We start from the raw sequence: 21931 nt of genomic DNA on the forward strand, positions 1-21931 counted from the left end.
AAAAGCTACCTTATAACCTCCAAGAGAAGTGGTTGTCCTTTGGATCTAACTACAAACAGCAGTGTAATGTTCTGTTTCCTCCCTTTGGAGTTTTTGTGGACTTCATTGCTCGACAAGCTAGGATCAGGAATGATCCTAGCTTCAGTCTTTGGTCAAACGTATTCTGTTTGTAAAACAGACAACACTTCTTGGAAGTCAAACAAGCAGAAAGACATTTCAGTTCATAAAACCAATGTGTCTCCCATGTTGGCTCTCACCCCAAATGAACAGGATATTAAAAACAAGGATTATAATAAACAGTGTCCTCTCCATAAGAAGCCCCATTTACTCAGGAAATGTCGTGCCTTTCGAGAGAAGCCATTAGAGGAACGTAAGGCTTTCCTAAAGGAGAATGGGATCTGCTTTAAATGTTGCATGTCAACAACACACACAGCTAAAACTGTAAGTACTCGAACACATGTTCAGAGTGTGAGAGCGACAAGCACATTTCTGCACTTCACCCAGGACCAGCACCTTGGACTCATAAACCAGACCTCTCGCCAGACTATGGCGGGGAGGAAAACACCATACAACCTTCAGAAGTCACCTCTCGCTGCACTCAAGTCTGTAAGGGTGGTCTCAGTGACAGATCCTGCTCTAAGATCTGCTTAGTCAAAGTCTATCCAACAAACCATCGTGACAGAGCCTTGAAAGTCTATGCTATCCTTGATGAGCAGAGCAACAGATCGCTGGCCCGTTCAGAGTTCTTTGATGCCTTCAACATCCATGGTCCCACCTCTGCATATTCTCTTAGGACTTGTTCTGGGGTTTCAGAAGTTTCGGGAGAATAGCCTTTGGCTACCAAATTGAGTCGCTGGATGGGAAAGTCAGTCTTCCTCTTCCTAGTCTTTTAGAGTGTAATGACATCCCAAACAACCGGTCAGAGATTCCGACACCTGAAGTTGCTCAGTTTCAACCACACCTGAAGTCAGTGGCTCACCTTATTCCAGAACTTGAAACAAAGGCTTCTATTATGCTCCTACTTGGACGAGATATCATTAGGGTCCACAAGGTTCGGAAACAAGTGAATGGCCCACATGATGCACCTTACGCCCAGAAGCTCGACCTGGGATGGGTTATAGTTGGCAATGTTTGTTTGGGCAATGTTCATGTGCCCACGAGTGTGAACGTATTGTACACTAGCTTGACAAAGCAAGAATGCCCATCTATCTTTGAGCCATGCCCGAATGTCTTCCATGTAAAGGAGAAATATAGCCACTCTCAGCTTTACAATATTCCCCCGGCACTCTCTACAGGTAAACTTAAAGGCAATCAAGAAAACAAGCAGTTGGGCTCCACAGTGTTCCAACAGACAAGCGACGACAACAAAGTGGCCCCTTCTATCCAAGACATTTTATTTCTGCGAATAATGCAACAAGGTCTCAAACGAGATGACAGCAACAGCTGGGTAGCCCCACTACCATTCAAGACACCTAGACAGCGCTTGCCTGATAACAAAGTTCAGGCTACGAATCGCCTCTTGTCACTAAAACGCAACTTGGACAGAAAGTCAGAAATGAGACAGCATTTCCTCACGTTCATGGAGAAAATGTTTAAGAATGGTCATGCTGAAGTAGCACCTTCACTTAGAAAAGGAAAAGAGCGATGGTTTCTGCCTATTTTTGGTGTTTATCATCCAAGGAAACCTGATAACATCCGTGTAGTGTTCGACTCCAGTGCCCAATTTAATGGAGTGTCGCTCAACAATATTCTGCTAACAGGACCCGATCTGAACAATACTCTTCTTGGAGTCCTCATCCGTTTCCGGAAAGAAGCTGTGGCCATAACAGCAGATATTGAACAAATGTTTCACTGTTTCCTCGTAAAAGAAGAAGATCGCGATTTTTTGAGATTCTTGTGGTTTCAGGACAATGACCTGTCCAAAGACATTATCGAGTACCGTATGAGGGTTCACGTCTTTGGGAATAGTCCCTCTCCGCAGTTGCCATCTACTGTCTTAAGCAGTCTGTAAAGGAGGGCGATCCTGAAGTAAAGCATTTTGTGAACCGTGACTTCTATGTAGATGATGGTCTGAAGTCTCTCCCTACAGTGGAAGCAGCAATAAACCTTCTTAAAAAGACACAAGACACACTCTCTGAGTCTAACTTGAGACTACATAAAATTGCCTCAAATAAGAGAGAAGTCATGGATGCATTCCCATCACAAGACCATGCTGCTGATCTGAAAGATTTGGATTTCGAATCTGACCTTCACTCCTTACAACGCACCTTAGGTCTTAACTGGGACCTTAAGTCTGATACCTTTAACTTTGGGGTGGCCAGCGAAGAAAAGCCCTTCACTCGTCGGGGTATCTTATCAACTGTGAACAGCATCTATGACCCACTGGGTTTCATTGCTCCAGTCACAATTCAAGGAAAAGCCATTCTTAGAGAGCTTATGCAGCAGAATAGCGATTGGGACTCCCCCCTCCCTGAAGAAAAAGAAGAGATGTGGCGCACATGGAGGCACTCACTAAAGGATCTGAGCAGCTTTAGGATTTCAAGGCCTTACACGAAAATTTCCCCTTTAGATGCAACTCATCGTGAGTTGTGTGTTTTCTCTGATGCATCGATTAAAGCAATTGCTGCAGTTGCTTACCTCAAACTGACTGACATGGATAGAACCAGCCATGTTGGCTTTATCATGGGAAAAGCAAAGCTCACCCCACGTCTTGAACATACAGTGCCCAGGCTAGAGTTATGCGCTGCAGTCCTAGCAGTGGAACTAGCCGAGCTCATCTCCTCAGAGATTGACATCCACCTAGATACTACTACTTTCTACACGGACAGCAAAGTAGTACTGGGATATATTTATAATGAAACTAGGCGCTTTTATGTCTATGTTAGTAATCGAGTCCTGCGAAACGAAGATACTCTCATCCAGAACAATGGCAATACGTACCTACGGATCAAAACCCGCAGATATTGCTACGAGGTTTGTCACTCCAGCCCACATTCTAGACACCAGCTGGCTACCTGGACCAAAGTTCTTAAAGCACCCTTCTCAAGGAACTTTCAAATCAAGAACTTTCAACTTGTTAATCCTTCATTGGATACAGAAATCCGCCTCAGGTTCTTACTCTGGATACGAGTGTGATGAGCGGACAACTTGGATCCCAGCGTTTTCCAAATTCTCTAGCTGGAGATCACTAACTCGTGCCATTGCTCGACTTATTCATATTGCTCGGCTCTTTCACAAGAATCCTGAAGCCATGCCCAGCAGCTGCAGAGGCTGGCACTACTGTGATGCAGTATGCTCAGTTGAAGATCTCTCACAATCTAAGAGGATCATAATACGTTCAGTTCAAGAGACAGTTTATGCTCAAGAGTATACCAGTTTACAAAGAAAGGAGAAGCTTCCGAGGGGCAGTCCTCTTAAAACTTTAGACCCTATCATTGATGCACACGGCCTCATCAGAGTAGGAGGCCGACTCATTGCAGCAGAGCTTCCATATGATGAAAAAAGACCCCTCATTATTCCAGGGAAGCACCATGTAGCAAACCTTTTGGTCAGACATTACCATGAAAAATTCAGCATCAAGGTCGGCTATTTACAGAAGGTGCCATACGTACTGCTGGACTCTGGATAGTTGGTGGCAAGAGGCGCGTGAGCAGCTTAATTCATGGATGTGTTACGTGCAAGCTTCGTGGGTCACCTCAGATACAAAAGATGTCCAACCTTCCAGCAGATCGTCTTTCCATAGAACCTCCATTTACAAATGTTGGCCTGGATGTTTTTGGTCCATGGACTGTGACTTCGCGTCGCACAAGAGGTGGACTTGCTCAAAGTAAACGATGGGCTGTGATATTTACCTGCTTAAGTGTGAGAGCTGTACATATTGAGGTTATTGAAACTCTTGACACTTCAAGTTTTATCAATGCTCTTAGACGTTTTCTTGCCATCAGAGGTCCAGTGAAACTTATCCGTTCTGATCGGAACTAATTTCATCAGTGCTTGTAAAGAGTTGAAGATTTCCAGTAACATTGATAATCACACTATTGATAAGTTCCTTCAGGATGAGGGCTGTGTTTGAAATTTAATCCTCCCCATGCCTCTCACATGGGAGGCTCTTGGGAAAGGATGATTGGGATAGCAAAAAAGATCTTAAATTCTATGTTCCACCAACTTGGTCCTTCGAAGTTGACTCATGAAGTACTTACCACCTTACTGTCAGAAGTAGCAGCTATTATCAACTCTAGACCTCTTGTTCCAGTATCTACTGATCCAACTGACCCTATGATTCTTACACCAGCAACTCTTCTCACCCAGAAAGTAAATCCTCTTTCTCTCCCTGCTGGCGATTTTGGGTTCAAAGACCTGCACAGACATCAGTGGCGCCAAGTACAGCACCTGGCTCAAACTTTTTGGGACAGATGGAAAAAACAATACCTTTGTTTACTCCAACCTCGTAAGAAATGGCAGTCCCCCCAACCAGACATTGAGCCTGGAAGTGTCGTGCTACTTAAAGATGATCATCTCAGAAGAAATGAATGGCCCCTGGGAATGGTCACACAAGTTTTTCCCAGCGAAGATGGTAAAGTCCGTAAGGTGGAGATTAAAGTCTTTAAGAAAGAGGGGACAAAGTTTTTTATTCGGCCTGTCACTGAGATTATCCTCCTCCTTGCTCCTTCCGAAAGACCACTATAAATAAGTTATTATTATTGACTGTTCGGTAGTGGCGTTTAATCACGCCAGACGGGGAGTGTTCTGTTACAACCTTTTAAAACTGTTTTTGTATTAAGATTTGCAGTTTAGCTCCATCTAGTGGGTGCAGCTGGTATTTTTCCTCCCCTCCCTTGCTTCCTGTCATGTGAGGTAATCAGGAAGTTAATTTAAGAATCAGGAAGGCTGCTGTCATGTGCTGTCTTTGAAAAGGCAAGCCAGTCTGACAGAGGGCACCCTTACCCACGTTAGGTGAGTTTAGAGTTGGCAGTTATTTAAAATGTGAGTGATGGGATGTGGGAGGAAACTGACAGGGTGAATGCTTAAATCATAGATGTCAAATTCGTAGAGCTCAGTGTGCAAGCTGTGTCTTTAATGTTTGAAAATGATTATGTTCTCTTTTTCTTTTTGCAGCATTTACACTTTAAATAATGCAACGCCTAGATTTCTTTCTAAATCCTAACTTGATAAAAGAAGAAATTCTGTAACCTAAGGCACTGTGACAACTGTTATTTTTGTTGTAATTATGGCAGCCTCCCAGGATTGGTTCCTGTTGTGCTGCCGGTACTCCATCTCTTCCCATATTTCCTGTGACAGACTGGCGCCCCTCCCAGGATTGGTTCCTGTCATGCCCGATGCTGCCGGTACTCCAAAGTGGCAAAGCTAAACAGGACTGAAAATGACATGTCATTTAAATGTCTCCTTTTCAGTTTGTATTTTTGTGTATTTCACTTATGCTACCAGTCACCCCTGGCCTGCCCTACTCCTCACACAAAGGGGTCTCCAAGTCAGTAAACATGGGTTTTTCCACCTCCCCTCAAGTGAATAAGCTGCTGGTTGTCAAGTTACATGGTGGCAGGCTTACTTAACCCGGTCACTATATAACACACACTGGAAAAACCGAAGCAAATAGGTAGATATTGAATGATGTACAATAGTCTTCCATCTAGTTTTAATATTGGTAAATGAAAGATATTTTCTGTTTCTTAACCCTGAAGTATAAACTTAACACTTGGTTGTGCCACCTTTAGCATCAACAACAAACAAACCCTTCTAGAAACAGGAGATTGCTATAAAGATATTTTGGCCCTTTGGCCCACTCTTCTACAAAATTGTTTTAATTCAGCCACACTGGAGGGTTTTCAACTATCAGCTGCCCATTTAAGGTCCCGCCACATCATCTCTGTAGGGTTCAAGTCAGGACTTTGACTAGGCCACTCCAGAAGTTTAATTTTGTTTCCTCTCAGCCATTCAGAGGTGGACTTGCTGTTGTGCTTCAAATCGTTGTTCTGCTACATAACCAAAGTGTGCTTGAGGTTCAAATCGCAGACCGATGACCAGACAGTCTTCTTCATTACTTTCTGGTAGAGAGCTGAATTTATGCTCCCTTCAATTTTGGCCAGTCACCCAGTCACTGAAGCAGCAAAGCATCCCCACCATCATCACACTACTACCACCATGTTTGACTGTGGACATAATATTCTAATTGTGGAAAGCTCTGTCACGGCACCCATGTCTTCCAAATAATAAAATTGGTTGTCGTTTGAATTATACAAAATTTATTTGGAGATCAGAAACAAAATGTTATGAATAAGCAAAAGTAGAGGAAATCAGGAAGGGGGTAAATACTTTTTCACGGCACTGTATAGCGGCTAAGAATTTAATAAGAAATGGGGGCGAGTGAAATGTGCCCCTCCACCGTAATTGGCACCCCTGTAAAGATGAATGGAAATGGTTATATATATAATAAAAAAAACACCAGAAGTGACACTTCTCAAAGGCCCAATGTCAGGGGACTCAGGATCATTTAGGGTCCCAAGTCCCCTCCTGTGCACTCAGAAGCTTGATTTTGCATTTCTTTAACCATTTTCTGTTGATTTGAATGTATGCTTTGGGTCATTGTTCTGTTGGAACATTCAACAATGACCCAGATTTACCGTATATACTCGCATACAAGTCGGTCTTAAAACCCGAAAAATCGATCATAAAATCAGACCCCGACTTATGCACCCATTCAAAAATACACACTTACAAGTTTTCTTTTTCTTTTACATCTTCTTGCTTCCTCCAGTCTTGCACCAGTGTATGTGTATTCTCAGATACATCGAATTTTGTTGCAGCAGCGCAGTTACCAATTTCTTGCATCACTTCAACGACTTTTAATTTAAAACCAGCTTCATGTTTTCTTCTGATCGAACGCTCCATCGTAGATAAGGGATGCTCTTACAATAAAGGTGTATGAGGGTGTGAGATACAAAAAATACAAAACAGAGCGAACATCACTTTGGAATAGTTTGGGTATTACCGTGTGGTCACATAGGCACAATACTCAATAAATTTGACTTATATGGCCAACATTATAAAATACCGGAAATTATACGGTAAAATCATGCCCTGATTTATCTGCGAGAGAACTTATAAACGCGAGTATATATGGTAGTTTCTTAGTAGAGATGGTCAGATTTAAATTCAAAATCCCCTGGTATTTCACAGTGTCCATGATGCTACTGTATGTGCCCTAACAAGGTTCCCAGTGCCCCACAACATCACAGAACTTCCACCATACTTGACAATGGGGATCAGGTTCTTTTTTCCTAGCATTAAGATTGAACTCTTTGCGGCACAGGGCATAAGGCATAAAAACTTACCTAATAAGTCCAATTTTCAAGCTAAGAAACCAAGTTGTCAAGTATTGATCTGCATCCTGTAATTACATACACAATGTAACTCTTCACAAAACTCCTCCAGCTCTGTGAGGACTGAAGGTTGTCTGGCATGAACAGGTCTCTTCAGGCTCAACCACAGCACTTCAGCAGGATTAAGAGCTTTGGTTTAGCCATTCCAGGACACTGCACCTCCTCTTCTAAGCCACTCTTCAGTGGCCTGAACTGAATGTTTAAGATTGTTGTTGTTTTGAAACATTCACTTTGTGTCCAGCTACAGTTTTCATACTAATGGTCTGTAACTCTTTTTAAGATTTTCTTGATATTTCTTAGATTCATGATCCCCTCAATGATGTCAAGATACCTAGGTCCACTGTAAGAAAAACAGCCCCATTTAAGGATTTTGTTGGTGGTATGAGGTGATGGCTCATTGTCAAACGCAGACCCTTCTTGTTTTGCCCCTATAGGGATTTTTCTGACCAGAGAGGTTTCACAGAACAGTTTGGGCTTCTCCAGAGGGTCTCTGACAACTTGGACAGCTGTATTCTTTTTTAGACAGAAGAGAATTCTTCCTGGTGACCATTCCATTGATGGCATTTCTGTTCAGTGTTTTCTTTTTATTGTTTATCTATGCATCACTACTCCTGAGGAAGCCATAGGGACTTGAAGAACTTTGGATGTTATTTTTGAATTATCTTTCACCTCTTTTATTGCTCTCCTTGTGGCCCTGAGTGAAATTATATGAGGAGGTCAACTTATTAGCTGGGATACTATTGCTTACAGTAACCTCTTCAATATTATTTGCCCAACAGTGGATTATGAACAGTTAAATGTTTCTGAAAATGCTTTTTAATCTTGTCCAGTCTGACAAACATCAAATACTTTTTTCTTCAGTTCTGCAAAGGTTTCTTTTCCATCAAGCCTAGCATTATCCCTCTGATTAAGAGTACCTGCTTTTTGAATTATGTTTTCTACTCCTTAGCATCTCTTACAGCCTTTCAGAACTTCACTTTTCATTAGCTAGCCCATGCAATTGGTTAACGCTGCCATTGGCCAACCACCATTGTGTAGGTACAAATGAAAGTAAAATTATAGTAGGTTCACAAATTTTCAGGTATGACTCACGATGTTAGGAGAACCAAATCAAAAAGCGTGTGCCATTCCTAAAAGATGAAATGGCAACCATCATTCAAAGACGTTAAGGATTCTGACTACACCGACATAAAAAACAGGTTTCTATTTAGTGGAACAATAGCATATTTTTAGCAATAAATCTGAAAAGGTAGAAAGAAATTTACAGGACTGTAGAAATGTGGGTCTAAGCCTATATCACCAAGTCTTCCAGGACTGCAGAAGGTAGGCCATTTAATTACCTACTGTGTTGATAAAGGTTTGTTTTAAAAGTCATTATGACAAAAGTTAATTAAACTAAACTAAGAGAATTGGGAAAAGCCAGACTTACAGGTAAAACATTTCTTCTGACACACAAAATAAAAATCACATACAGTATTGCACATGTTCCAAGCTAAGACACACAGTTCAGGACAAAATGTTTTAACTGCATTTCCAACTCGGAGTACACTGAATAGAACACACCGTTTTTTTGATTTGGTTCTTGGTGTGTTTGACAACGTGTTTGTGTGAGAGTACAACCTGACAGAATAAACCCCTTAATCTTAGGAAACGGTCCTCTAGAAATGGTTAACACATTTCATTATTAACTCATGACAGACCCATTGGTTCTTATATAACTGTAATTTTCAAAGTATTTGTGATTTAGTATGCATGTGTGAATTCCACATATCCACATAACATTCTAAAATACATTTACTTATAGCATATTTAGTAGAAGAACTTCTGGAAAGTTAGTTTATATGAAAATAAACAGACCACTTGTAATTTAAATGGAACACATCTCTTTCATTAAGTGAATTCAATACTGATTTTTTCAACCATAAGGTAATTCTGTGCTTATCCTCCAGAGGAGAGTAGTTAGTAATAATGTCACAAAGCCAAGGTGGGATATTTAAATTACACGATGAGCACAAAACCACCAGCTATAACAAACCTGATCAGCGGAGGACAGAAATGAGTACTGAACCTTCCGTAGTCAACCGTATTCACTGACTGTGCACATCTGAAGGTGGGGTTCCTTCATGAGATACAGTCTGCATCTTCTTGCAAACATGAACTTGATCCGATAGGATTGAGAGTGTCTTTAGCTTCACGTTCTAGACTGTAAAGGCAGACGTACAGCCAGTTCAGAAAAGTGGCGCATGTCTGCCTTCTGGCCTTGTAATTTGATAAATTCCAGTATTTTGACCTGCAAAAAAAAAAAAAATTAAAATTGTGTGAGTGCTTAGTAAATGCATTAGAGTATATAAAGAGACTTATTGTCTCTCCTGCCTTTAAATCTGTCATCCATTCCTTTGCATTTGATCAGAATATTTCTACTTATTTTCAGTGCCCGAGCCACATCTCAGTAATGGAAATCTGGTGACCTAAAGGGCTTCTGTTAAGCTTATCGATGATGTGCTATGCATTAAAAAGTCCTTTTCTCCTTAATATCATTGCATAGAACAAGTTCAGAAGTCTTTGAACTACTTCTTGAATTGCCCTGAAACCAGCATGCTGGCAGAGAAACAAAACCAGTGCAGAGGTAATTTTATGAAACAATGAAGATTTTGACTACCGCCCTTCACTGTCAAGTGGGCTCCTGGCAAACAGTCTTTGTGGGTAAAATGTGTGAACTGGAAAAATGCATTTGAGAGGCTTAGGTAGAAAATCAATAAAAATAAAGATGGGAAAGTCAAAAAGAGTAGATGGGGTGTTATCCAAAAGAGTTGGTAGGAATGCACAGACAAGTGCACAAGTCTCACCAAATCAACTATAAGACATCTGAAATAAAAGGACAAGTGAAACAGTGTGAGGCCATCCAGCAATCCAACGATCAGGGTGCAACTTAAGCAAAACCAACAGCTTGTGTCACAGGCCTGAATGAAGGCCCTAAGATTAATGTATTATTTAATCTGGCTCCAGTATGTCGTTGGCCGAGACCCTGATCTTCAATTTAAAATGTAAATCCCACGTGTTGCTGTTTTCCCATTTATGACGTGTGCTGATGTTTCCAGAGGTGACCGCAAAGAAGCGCACAGGAAATATCCGCACAGGAAATAACCACACACGGAAAAATGCACACATGGGAAAAACCGCATGTGGATAAATGCGCACATGGAAAAATGTGCAAACGGCAAAGTCGTATATGCAAAGAAGAAAAAAATGTTATATTATACATTACAATAAACAAAATTGTATAATTGTTCACTAAACGTATTTATAAGCTTGTATGTTTTAACTTGTTAGAGTTTTCTTTAATCTTCCCTAACTTTTGAGCAAGGCTTGTTGACATTTTTATTTTTTTGAATAAGCGAGATGGAGTTTTCGACCAGTATGAAAGGCAAGCAAATTCTCGGTTACAAGGGATTTGAATATGTGCATTTTCGCACAAAAAATGGAATAGATACTTGGAGGTGCCGTGAGAATCGAACAACAAAGTGCCGTGTGCTTTATTCCACGTGCGCACTTTACCGTATGCGTATTCTTCCACGTGCCCTTTTTTTTTACGCGCGCGCATTTTACAGAGTGCGGTTATTTCCCGTGCGTTTATATGACTGTGCGCTTTTTTCTGTACGCTTCCTTCCCGAGATTCATTTCCAGAAGTATCTTATAGCAAAAACATACAACTGGATAACTGACATGTAGATTAACTAACACAAGTAATTTGTGATCCCCACCCCATGGACGTTTTTCAAATCGTTTGCCAAATTTGTCACAGTTGCTTTAAACTTATTCAAACTTTTTTTTTTCTGCAAAAGAACAGAAGATTAATTTTTTTTTCTCAGCCATGAATACAACCTACATGGGGTAAGTAAACTATAAAAAATATCATTCCAAGCAATGGCCTTTGTTGGGCTTTCCCAACTCTTACACTAACTTTTTCGGAGCCGACTGAGTAACAGACTAGTGAACACAGCGTCAGTTTTTAGAATACCTGAAACTGGGATTACAGGTCAACAACATCTAGTGCCTCTTCATTCTGTGGGCTGCAGTGAGGTGTTAACTTAGAATGACTGTGAAGATGATCAGGTGTTAGCGGCAGCAGCACACGTCTGAGTACTGTCCCAGACTCAGTCTTCAAAACAGCAAAAAAATGTAGTTTCATTTAGGTTTGGGAAACAAAAAAGGGGTGTTAAATAACATTGTTTGTATATCCTAATTTTTGTAAAGGGGTTGTTCATAACTCATGAGAAGCCTATAAAACCCATGAATACATGACAGGCTGCTTTGAGGACTATCACAAGCACAAAATTGAGGAATTCAATGAGAAAATAATCGAGTCTCTATGACTAATTAGAAGATGTGTGAAGCTTGCTATTAAGACAAATATTGTACCCTAAAAAGCCCTGCATATTTCAGCCTGTATAATTCAAATACACTTTAGTCACTGCTAGGACATTTTGCTTCCAGATAATTGTTGCACAGCTATGTAAGGCTAAATATGTGTCATCTGCAACTGAGGTCCATCTTCCTCTGTTGCACAAAGAACTGCTGTCACAAAAAAACACAAAAAAAAGAAGGAGCTGCACAAAAACTACTTTGATCAACTATCAGCAAACACAGTCCTACATCAGTTTGGTAATGTAGTTATAGGAGGAAAGCAGTAAAGATGTAGATGGAATATATCACATTGGTATAATATCTAGTTTAACTTGGCCACAAAAATCCTACACACAAAGATGATACATTATGAAATGGAAGAAACCTGGTGCTTACCAAAGCACCATTAACCACTAGCTCATGATTTGACATACCTGAACATACTGCTTTATGAAGAATTCTCTCTATTGTATCCATAACACTTCACCTTTATTATCAGCATTATTATTAAAATTTGATGGATTTAGCACAAGACCAAATTTAATTACAAAAAAGGCCTGTTTTATATCACAATCCCATAATGGAGAGCTGACACTGCCTGCTGAATCCTTTAGAAACCATGGCAACAGTTTCCATGAAACTCCATAAACCAAAGACGACTAGGCAGGCCTAAAATGAACAAACAATAAATGAACTGCAAGCCCCAGTAACTGATCTCCCATAATTTGCAGAGAGCAATATGCTCAAAATCAGCTGACATTTCTAGCCTAAAAAGGTAAGAAACATATTCTAGGCTATTTATTTTCAGGAAGAAGGACACAAAACAAAGAAAAAGCACAGGAAATTCAGCAAGCTTAGGATAAACCAAAACCTTCACACTTGCCTCCGACAATGTAAAATATATGCTGTGAACTTCAAGGATGTCTGTTACATGATCGCACCTAGCACATACATGCCTCTCAGGCCTCTCCCAAGATATTCTTGACCAACTACAACTTGAACCAGACACAGTCCTGCTTCCCAAGGATCAATCCAAGCTGATAATAAAGAGAGCTTTAAAGATTTGTTGGAGAGTTTCGATGAACTTGTTCTGCTCAGTGTTAAACCAGTTTTATGAAACAAGAAATGACAATGTTGGAAGTGGAAGCGCGCACAAGAAAAGACTATAGGCATGAGCACTTGTTCTGAATTTCCATTCACCTGTCAGAGAGGGAGGAAGTAGAACAAGTTCAGCCACAAATGCTAAAAACTTTTTTATAAGCTGTTCTTAGAACAGTGTGCATGTTGTTTGCGGAAGGGAATGAATGTCACTAACAAATAGTAACACAATAATAAATAATAATACATTTTACTTATATACAGTAGTGCATTTCCCATGCTCAAGGCCCTTAAAACAAAATTATACAAATAGTTTCTGCATATAATGATAAACAAAGACAGGATATACAAAAGAAGAAAGAATAAGCCAGCGTATAATAAATGCCAAATAAATCCAATACTAAAAGAAATGCCTGAACAAATCACAAATTTATGATATAACACACATATCTGGACAGAGAGGTAAACTGAAAGAAGGTACAGAGTATTAAGTTAAGGTAAAAGCCTTCCTGAACAGATGAGTTTTAATTTGTTTTTTTAAAAGAATGAATGGAGTGAGAGGATCTAATCCATTTCGGGAGGTCATTCCAAAGATTGGGCACTATACAGGTGACCCCATAGAGTGCAGGTTAGTGTGGGGCACAACAAGATTGCCAGAATCAGAGGAACTTAGTGGGCGAACAGTGATGGAGAAAGTCACTGATGTAGTCTGATGTAAGGCCATTTAAAGCTTTGTAGGCTGTTAATAGAGTTTTATATAAAATCCTGTAAGACACAGGGAACCAATGAAGGTGAAGCAGGATGGATGTGAGGTCCTTGCTGTTGTTGGTTCATGTAAGGACTCTTGCAGCAGAGTTTTGCTTTAACTGAAGATGTGATATAAGATTAGAAGCGGCACCTGCCAGTAAGGAGTTACAATAATCAATGTGTGATGTGATGAAAGCATGGACAAGTTTCTCAGCATTAGAAGAAGAGAGGAATGACTGAAAATAGGATATGTTACGGAGGTAGAAGTAAGAAGGTTTCTTAATGTGGTTTATGTGGGTGGAGTAAGAAAGGGAGGAATCAAAAATGACACCAAAATTGCTTGCATTAGAAGGAAGTCTAATGAGATCACCATCAAGAGTGACTGAAAAGGAGCTAATTTTCTTAAGTTGTACTTTAGTGCCAATTTGCAGGAGTTCAGTTTTGTTGCAATTTAATTTTAAAGACTTATGCTCCATCCAAGTTTTAATTTCACTGAGGTGAACATTTCAATAGCTGTTCATGTTCAGTAAGTTTCACTTAATGGGCCTGACAGTGAAATTAGTATGCAAATGACTTTTAACTGATTAGTTCTAAGTAATCTTCTGATTCTTATTAACCCAAAGGTTGTTCCATTATTTGCTTCCTCACTGCATGCTGATTCCATCTCTGTATTCCTGCCACCCCAATATTGTGCCATACTTTCTAAATCACAGTCCACACCACTAACTAGGTCGTGATGACAGGCTACAAGACCTTAAACTTTGGTATGCTGTCCCTGAATAGACTGATCACATTTTTCAAAATTTAACATAAACCTAAATGTCAATTTTTTTTCATAGCCACCTCCTGCTAATGACGCTGGTGAGGATGTTCATGTGATATTATTTCTTGCATTACTCTTTGTCCAGTTTGTGACTACATAAAGAGAATATGTATGCTATTAAGTCCATTACAATCTAATTCGCTGTTTCTTAGGAGCTTTGGTATAACTTCTACTTTTGGCCTTGGGAGCAAACAAACAATAGGACACGGCTTCACAGTGGGCGAAAGAATAGGGGATAAAACAACTTCCACTTGATGACAGTAGCCACAGAAACTTTCCAAATTCTGACTGAATCTCAATAAACTGAGCTGAGAGAGGCTGACTGGCCAGCGGAGTTGAAAGTGCTGGAATTTTACTGTCAGGAATCAAATTCTTATTTTCTTCAAAATGTACGTCACACAGGAAGGCAGACTCCAAACATTGCTACAACAGTATTTTAATGCAGAGCACTCTCACATACACAGCTAAACAGGGACAACTTAAAAACACTTGACTATTAAGAGAAGACTGGTGCCCACAAAGGAAACCCAACTGAAGGGCAGGAACAGAACAAAAACTCCACATATAAACATAAGAGGTGAGGATTGAACTGGGCTTAGTTGCTGTGGAGCAGTATCATTTCCTGCTGTGCTTTCATGCCACTCCTTTTAATAAATTTTAATACATGTTTTTAGGAGACCTTTCAGAACCACATGTATAAATTGAACATATATAAATATCCAGCACTAAGAAATCTCTTATACACTTATATAGAGTTACTTTGAAGTTAAATACCCACCTACATCCCTCCTAGGTTGATTCACAACTTCAACTTTAGTACTGTAAGGGTTTGTTTTCTAGTGACAAGCAACGAGCTATTCAAGTATGACAACTGGTGGAATAGAAACCTTTTACTATTGACACTAAATAGCATCACATTCATGCATTTCTGAAACTGACGGTAAGCGTAATCAAAACCTTTGTCGGATTTCGTAGCAATTAAATAGGAAGACAAGAGGACCCAAATTTGCTGTCAATGTAGAACATTTAAACGACAAATGTGAGTCTTTCTGTGAAGTGCTTTAAAAGCCACCAAGGAATTTTGTTGTAGTCAAAAGTGCTTACTAAATCGACATCAATCAAGTACCCTAATAATTCAGGCAGAAATCAAGTGAGAAAATACTGAGCAGAATAAACTAAAGCTGTCGATTTGCAGTCCATTAATCCACTGAAGATTCAAAAGGGTTATCAAAATACTAGGGAGAAGGAAAATGACATTTGAGAAAAGGGAATTTCTTATTGCAAAGTACAGTCTTTAAATGCTTTTGGAGATTAAAGGGTCCACCAGTTTTGTATTAAAGGACACACATTGCATGGGGAGAGAACAACTGACGTCTTACCATTGCCCGTGTATCTGCATAGCCATACTTTTGGGCTAAATTCCATAGATTGACGACCATTTGATTTAGACGGTTGTTCCGCAGATCTCCATGAGCCAAGAGAGTGTTCAAAAGCATAATGGCAATGGAACTTTGCCTTTGAAAAGCCTGAATGAAAAAATATTCACATCAGTACCATATTGTCTCTCATATACAGTTCAATGTCAAAAAAAACAGGTGGTACACAGCTGCTGACACATTTATGAATACACATAATAATTTACTTTTAACTATTTCTGACCCAAGTCATTAATGAAAAAACTTGATGTTAAGCAACGAATGACATAAACTTTACTTATTCCCTTCATAATTTCATTAATGTTTATCATAATATACCCATCAAGATGTTTTTCTTTGCCGTTTGTTTAAATGCAATTCTTCTTTCTGGTGATAGGTGGCCTTACTAACTCATGTAATAGCATAACTTCTGCCTGTACATTTTAATTATTTTAAATTAGCAGAATATCATGACCTATTGTTAGCTGTGTAGCTACTAGGATTGTCCCGGTAGTAACATGTTAACAACTGAAAACTAATTCACATCAGAATTATAATGCAAGAATAACACATAGAATAACAGATAAGAAACAGAACCCACATCACTGCTCTAATAGTACACTCTCTTAGCTCATTCTTAATAAAATATGTTCAAATGGTAATTGGCTATTAGAGAAACATTTGTAATTGTGTAGTTATGCTAAAATAACAGGATTCAGCTATTTTGCTCAATGAAGCCTTTCATGGGGTTGCAAGGTACCGGCATTCCTAAAGGTCAATTCTGGGCTCAACAATGGCGAAAACAAAACCGCTTTCTCTAAAACACATGAGTCTATTGTCTTTTTTGCAAAATGAAGGTTATTCTGTGCAAAAAGTTGTCAAGAAACTGAAGATTTCATACAAAAGGTGTCCATCACTGTCTTTGAGAAGAGGGCAATCTAGTGTGATACACCAGGTTCCCATGGCCATGGACTTCTTCCATTTCCTGGGACGTTAATAGTCATAACCGAGGATGGACTAGGGTGAATGTGGGCACAACAACAGGTACTGCTGAAAAACTGTGTATAATACTTTTATTCAAACAATCACAGTGTCCAAAAACAAAGTGTGGTGTAAAGAGTCTTTAATAAACAATTCATAAAACAGTGTAATAGTTAGGAACTTAAAATCCAATCAGTTAAAACCAAGGATAAAAATCACAGAAATGGCTTCTTTTCTCTTTGCTCCCAGTGCTCGCTTCCATCTAACTCTGTTCACTGATCACATCAGGCAAGTGTTAGAGCCTCAGCAGGGCTGAGATGCAGGTGAATACAGTCAACCATCTAGCTCTTTTCCCAATCATCTTCTGTTGGTGTCCCTTTGAACCCACTAAGCCTGGCTCCGTTGTCCTAGCATCATCCTTCAGCATCCATAGGACCCTTTGGAGCACCTGGTTGTTCCTGCTCCTATTGCTGAAGGTAAGCAACCTGCCCCAGAAGCACCATTTACCCTTGCTTTGCCATGGGATATTCCTACCACCTTACCTATTCTCCTTGGCACTGGCTCATCCACCTGATTCTGCATTTTCTCTCTCTCTTCTTCTGTCATTTGCTTTTTCTGCCTCGTCTTTCTTTCTTTTTTGTTCTTTTCCATCTCACAAATGCAGGCCATTTATAATCTTATAAATGTGCTTCCTCTACAATCAACTGGGCAAAAATGAGGGATGGCTAAGTCGATTGGTCTCATGCACATGCAGATTATTCGTCTATTAAGTGTTCAAATGGCTGCCCTTTCACCAACACACACTTATACTCACACGGTCTGAGCTGTACTATTTTAAAAAACATCCTGTACCCCAAAACCCCCAGGGATCCACCAACCTCACCATGGACCCCAAACACACTCCACCACACATGGATCTAATGAGAACAATATATATTAAAAGGAGAGTATTAAAATATTGCATACATTGTATGATTTGGTCTAATTATACAACTTTCTTTTTTAATGTAATTATTTTGCAAATTATTTGTTGTTTATCAAAAATAAAAATTCAACTGCATTTGACAAATAGTCTATTTTAGTACCTCCTCTTTTCCCAAACTCTTTAGGTGGTCTAGGATCTGGTCAATAAGTGTATCACATAACTTGTTGATTTCGGCAACAAATTTAGGATCTCCTCCATAAAGTGTTTCATTGGATTCAACTGATTAAAACAAAAGAAACAATGTAAAATTAGTTATCTGCAAAGCAAATTGAGGCAATACATACTAAAGCAGGGTACAAAATGAAAAAATAAAAAGACATCATATATTTAGATTCAAGTCATTGCTTTAGATGTCAGAAATGCGTAGAACACCCAATAAATCCAATAATTATTTATACATGCAGTGGAAAAGAGAACTGATCAAAAGCTATTTCTGTCAGAACACAAGAATATATTTTTCTGTTAGTTTCCAAAGAGATACCTGCAGTAAAAAATGTATTTATCTGATCAGATTTTCCAAGTTTCTCAATTTTTTAAAACTGAGTTAACATTAACCCTTAAACTCAGCCCCACTTTTTTAGACCCGCAAGTGGGACCACTGAATTATGTAAAATTTTAAACACTAAATATAATCATTCGTTTACAAACTGCTATGATTAAATTTGAGTGCCAATAAAATGCAGTACTACATTCCACAATATCACCTTGTAATGTTTTTCTTTCTTTCCTCAAAGATGACCAAATAACTGCAAAACATGCCCCCCTCCAGCCACCTTCAATACCCTGATTTAATTACGTGTAATTTAAAAAGTCAAGTCAAGTTAAGTTGGGGAGCATGCACTGGTACAGTTTGCAACCACGGCAGACACGCGGTCCAGTCCCGCCCTCCAGAAAAGACCCTCTATCTGCCGCAGCCAGGTGTTGTGGGTGACTTCTTGGCCTGGTCCAGCCACTTGGGTCCCCAACAATGAGGATCTTACGAGCCGGATCACCCTCGGGGAAACGTGCCACATGGCAGTAGTGACGTACCCGACGCTCCCTCACAATGCAGGTAATGTGCCTCATTCGGGACTCCATGAGCGACTGCTCATTCGACGTAAAGTGAAACCAATGGTACCCAAGGATTTTCCGGAGAGACACAGTACCAAAGGAGTCCAGCCTTCATCTCAGGTCACTGGATAGAGTCCATGTCTCGCAACCATATACCAAGACAGGAAGCACCATGACTCTAAAGACTTGGACCTTTGTCCTTTTGCATAGATATCGGGAGCGCCACACACCCCTTTCCTTTTCCATGACCTCCCATGCTCCCCCAATCCGTCTACTGACTTCACAGGAAGAGTCACCAGAGACATGAATGTTACTGCCAAGGTAAGTAAACCTCTCAACAAGGTCAACACTCTCTCCGCAAACAGACACACTGCTGATGGCTGTGCCCAAGAGGTCATTAAAGGCCTGGATCTTGGTTTTTATCCAGGACAGCCCCAGACACTCAGACTCCTCACTCAGTCTCTCGAGCATCCTGATCAAGGCTTCCATTGACTCCGCGAAGATCACAGCATTGTCAAGAAAGTCAAGATCTGTGAATCTTTCTTCACCAACAGATGCCCCACAGCCAGTGGACCCCACGACCTAGCCCAACACCCAGTCCATACAAGCATTGAACAGAGCAGGAGCAAGAACACACCCCTGACAAACCCCATAATACACTGGGAAAAACACAGTGGTCCTGCCTCCACTCTGCACAGCACTCAGGATGTTCCTCAGGGCAGCTCAATCAACTGAGTCGAAGACTTTGTGAAAATCGACAAAGGCTGCAAAGAAACTCTGCCGATATTCGCATTTGCGCTCCATGAGAACCCTCAGTGCCAGAATGCAGTCGATGGTAGACTACTTAGGTGTAAAACCAGACTGTTCCAGTCACTGGTAGGTGAACAAGTGATCACGGATCCTATTGAGGATGACCCTAGCAAGGACCTTACCCGGCACCAAGAGCAGTGTTATCCCCCTGTAGTTGCTGCAATCCAGGCGATCACCCTTCCCTTTCCAAATAGGAATGACAAGTCCCGTTTCCCAGTCAGTTGGGATGATGCCAGTCTCACAAATGGAAGCAAAGATTGCTTGCAATACCAGGAGGACGGCCTTACCACCAGCCTGGAGAAGTTCACCCCGGATACCACAGATCCCTGCAGCCTTTCCCCCCTTCAGCTGGTTCACCACCTGTGCAATCTCAGTGAGATTGGGTGGTTCACAGCTAATTGGAGGATCAGCCTCAAGAACCGTGGACTCAGAGATATCCAAGGTCCTAGCTGGAGGATCAGCTATGGACAACTGCTCAAAGTAGCCAGCCCAGCTGGTCACAACTGCAGTGTCATCCGTAAGGACCGTTCCATCAGCTGCCCTGACTGCGACTCTCTGAGGAACAGATTCAGATGTGCGTTACACATTAGTAATTTAACAGATAGACTATTATCTAGTAAATGAGAGATGTGATCCAGCTTTCAAATTACACCACTTACCACTTTCTTTTTCTTTTGAATGTTTCTGAATCTGGTAGCTATCGGTGCTCTAATTGCAATACACAGTATAATTTGTTTACCAAATATATATACATTCTGACAGAGTAAGAACTGCCTTTCAAAATAGTACGTAGGCCATGAGTTTTCGATAATGGGTATTTATGCTATGGATATTCATTTAAAAATAGTAAAAGCAGAGACAAACAATCCTGTTGTTTGAAATACTTGAAAAGAGTAAAATTAGACATTACTTGTAGATATTTGATAACAATTTTTTTCTGGGTGTTCCTGATACATTCAATGATAATTGTATAGAGTTTGGAAACTTTTTCTAACACTAAGAAAGAAGAATAACATTCAAAGTACATTTATTGAATTATTGAATATTGCAACTAATCTTGTTCTTTAAAAATTGTGAAAGAGAACTGTCTGACCTTTACTTTGAGCGGTAGCATATGAATATTGAGTGAAGGATGATAAAGTTATAGCTAGTTAAATCAAAGTAGTATAAATAGCCAAAAATTAGGCTAAGTTTAAAGGGTTAAGACATTGTGACATATAACTGAGATGTTCTCAAATGGGTTCAGTGTGTTGCTGTTTTTACATTGTTTATATACATACGATATACACTCACCGGCCACTTTATTAGGTGCACCTGTACAACTGCTTGCTAACACAAATATCTAATCAGCCAATCACATTGCAACAACTCAATGCATTTAGACATGTAGACATTATCGAGATGACCTGCTAAAGTTCAAACTGAGCATCAGAATGGGAAAGAAAGGTGATTTAAGTGACTTTGAATGTGGCATGGTTGTTGGTGCCAGACTGGAAACTGCTGAATAACTGGGATTGTCATGCACAATCTTCTCTAGGGTCCAAAAAACTTAAAATATCTAGTGAGCATCAGTTCTCTGGGTGAAAATGCCTTGTTGATGACAGAGGTCACAGGAGAATGGCCAGACAGGTCTGAGCTGTTAGAAAGGCAACAATAACTCAAATAGTCACTCGTTACAACTGAGGTATGCAGAAGAGCAGCTCTGAACACACAACACATTGAAACTTTAAGCAGATGGGCTACAGCACCAGAAAACTACACGAGATGTCACTCCTGTCAGCAATAACAAGCAAATGAGGCTAAAATTCACATGGGCTCACCAAAATTGGACAATAGGAGATTGAGAAAATGTTGCCTGGTCTGATGTGTCTAAATTCCTGGTGCAACATCAACAACATGAAGCATGGACCCATGCTAGCTTGTATCAATGGTTCAGGCTGGTGGTGTTGGTGGTGTAATGGTGTGTGGGATACCTTCTTGGCACACTTTGGGCCTCTTAGTAGCAACTGAGCATCGTTTAAATGCCATAGCCTACCAGAGTATTGTTGCTGTCCATGTCCATCCCTTTATTACCGTAGTGTACCCATCTTCTGATGACTACTTCCAGCAGGATAACGTGCCATGTCACAAAGCTCAGATCATCTCAAACTTGCTTCTTGAACCCGACAATGAATTCACTGTATTCAAATGGTCACAGCAGTCACTAGATCTCAATCCAATA

At 40.2% G+C, this 21931-nt stretch overlaps 1 protein-coding gene across 1 annotated transcript in view; it reads right to left on the reverse strand.

The window, feature by feature from the left end:
• Window positions 1-9104: 9104 nt before the first annotated feature.
• vps35l (VPS35 endosomal protein sorting factor like) overlaps window positions 9105-21931 on the reverse strand; it is a 101064-nt gene continuing 88237 nt past the window's right edge. The window contains exons 29-31 of the mRNA XM_039774661.1: window positions 17951-18069; window positions 15849-15995; window positions 9105-9687 (exon numbers count right to left, since the gene is read on the reverse strand). Of these exons, the coding sequence (XP_039630595.1) occupies window positions 9589-9687; window positions 15849-15995; window positions 17951-18069 (365 nt within the window). The 3' untranslated portion in view covers window positions 9105-9588. The remainder of the gene's footprint in view (window positions 9688-15848; window positions 15996-17950; window positions 18070-21931) is intronic.

Source organism: Polypterus senegalus, chromosome 13 (genome assembly GCF_016835505.1).
Source record: "Polypterus senegalus isolate Bchr_013 chromosome 13, ASM1683550v1, whole genome shotgun sequence".
Taxonomy (NCBI): domain Eukaryota; kingdom Metazoa; phylum Chordata; class Cladistia; order Polypteriformes; family Polypteridae; genus Polypterus; species Polypterus senegalus.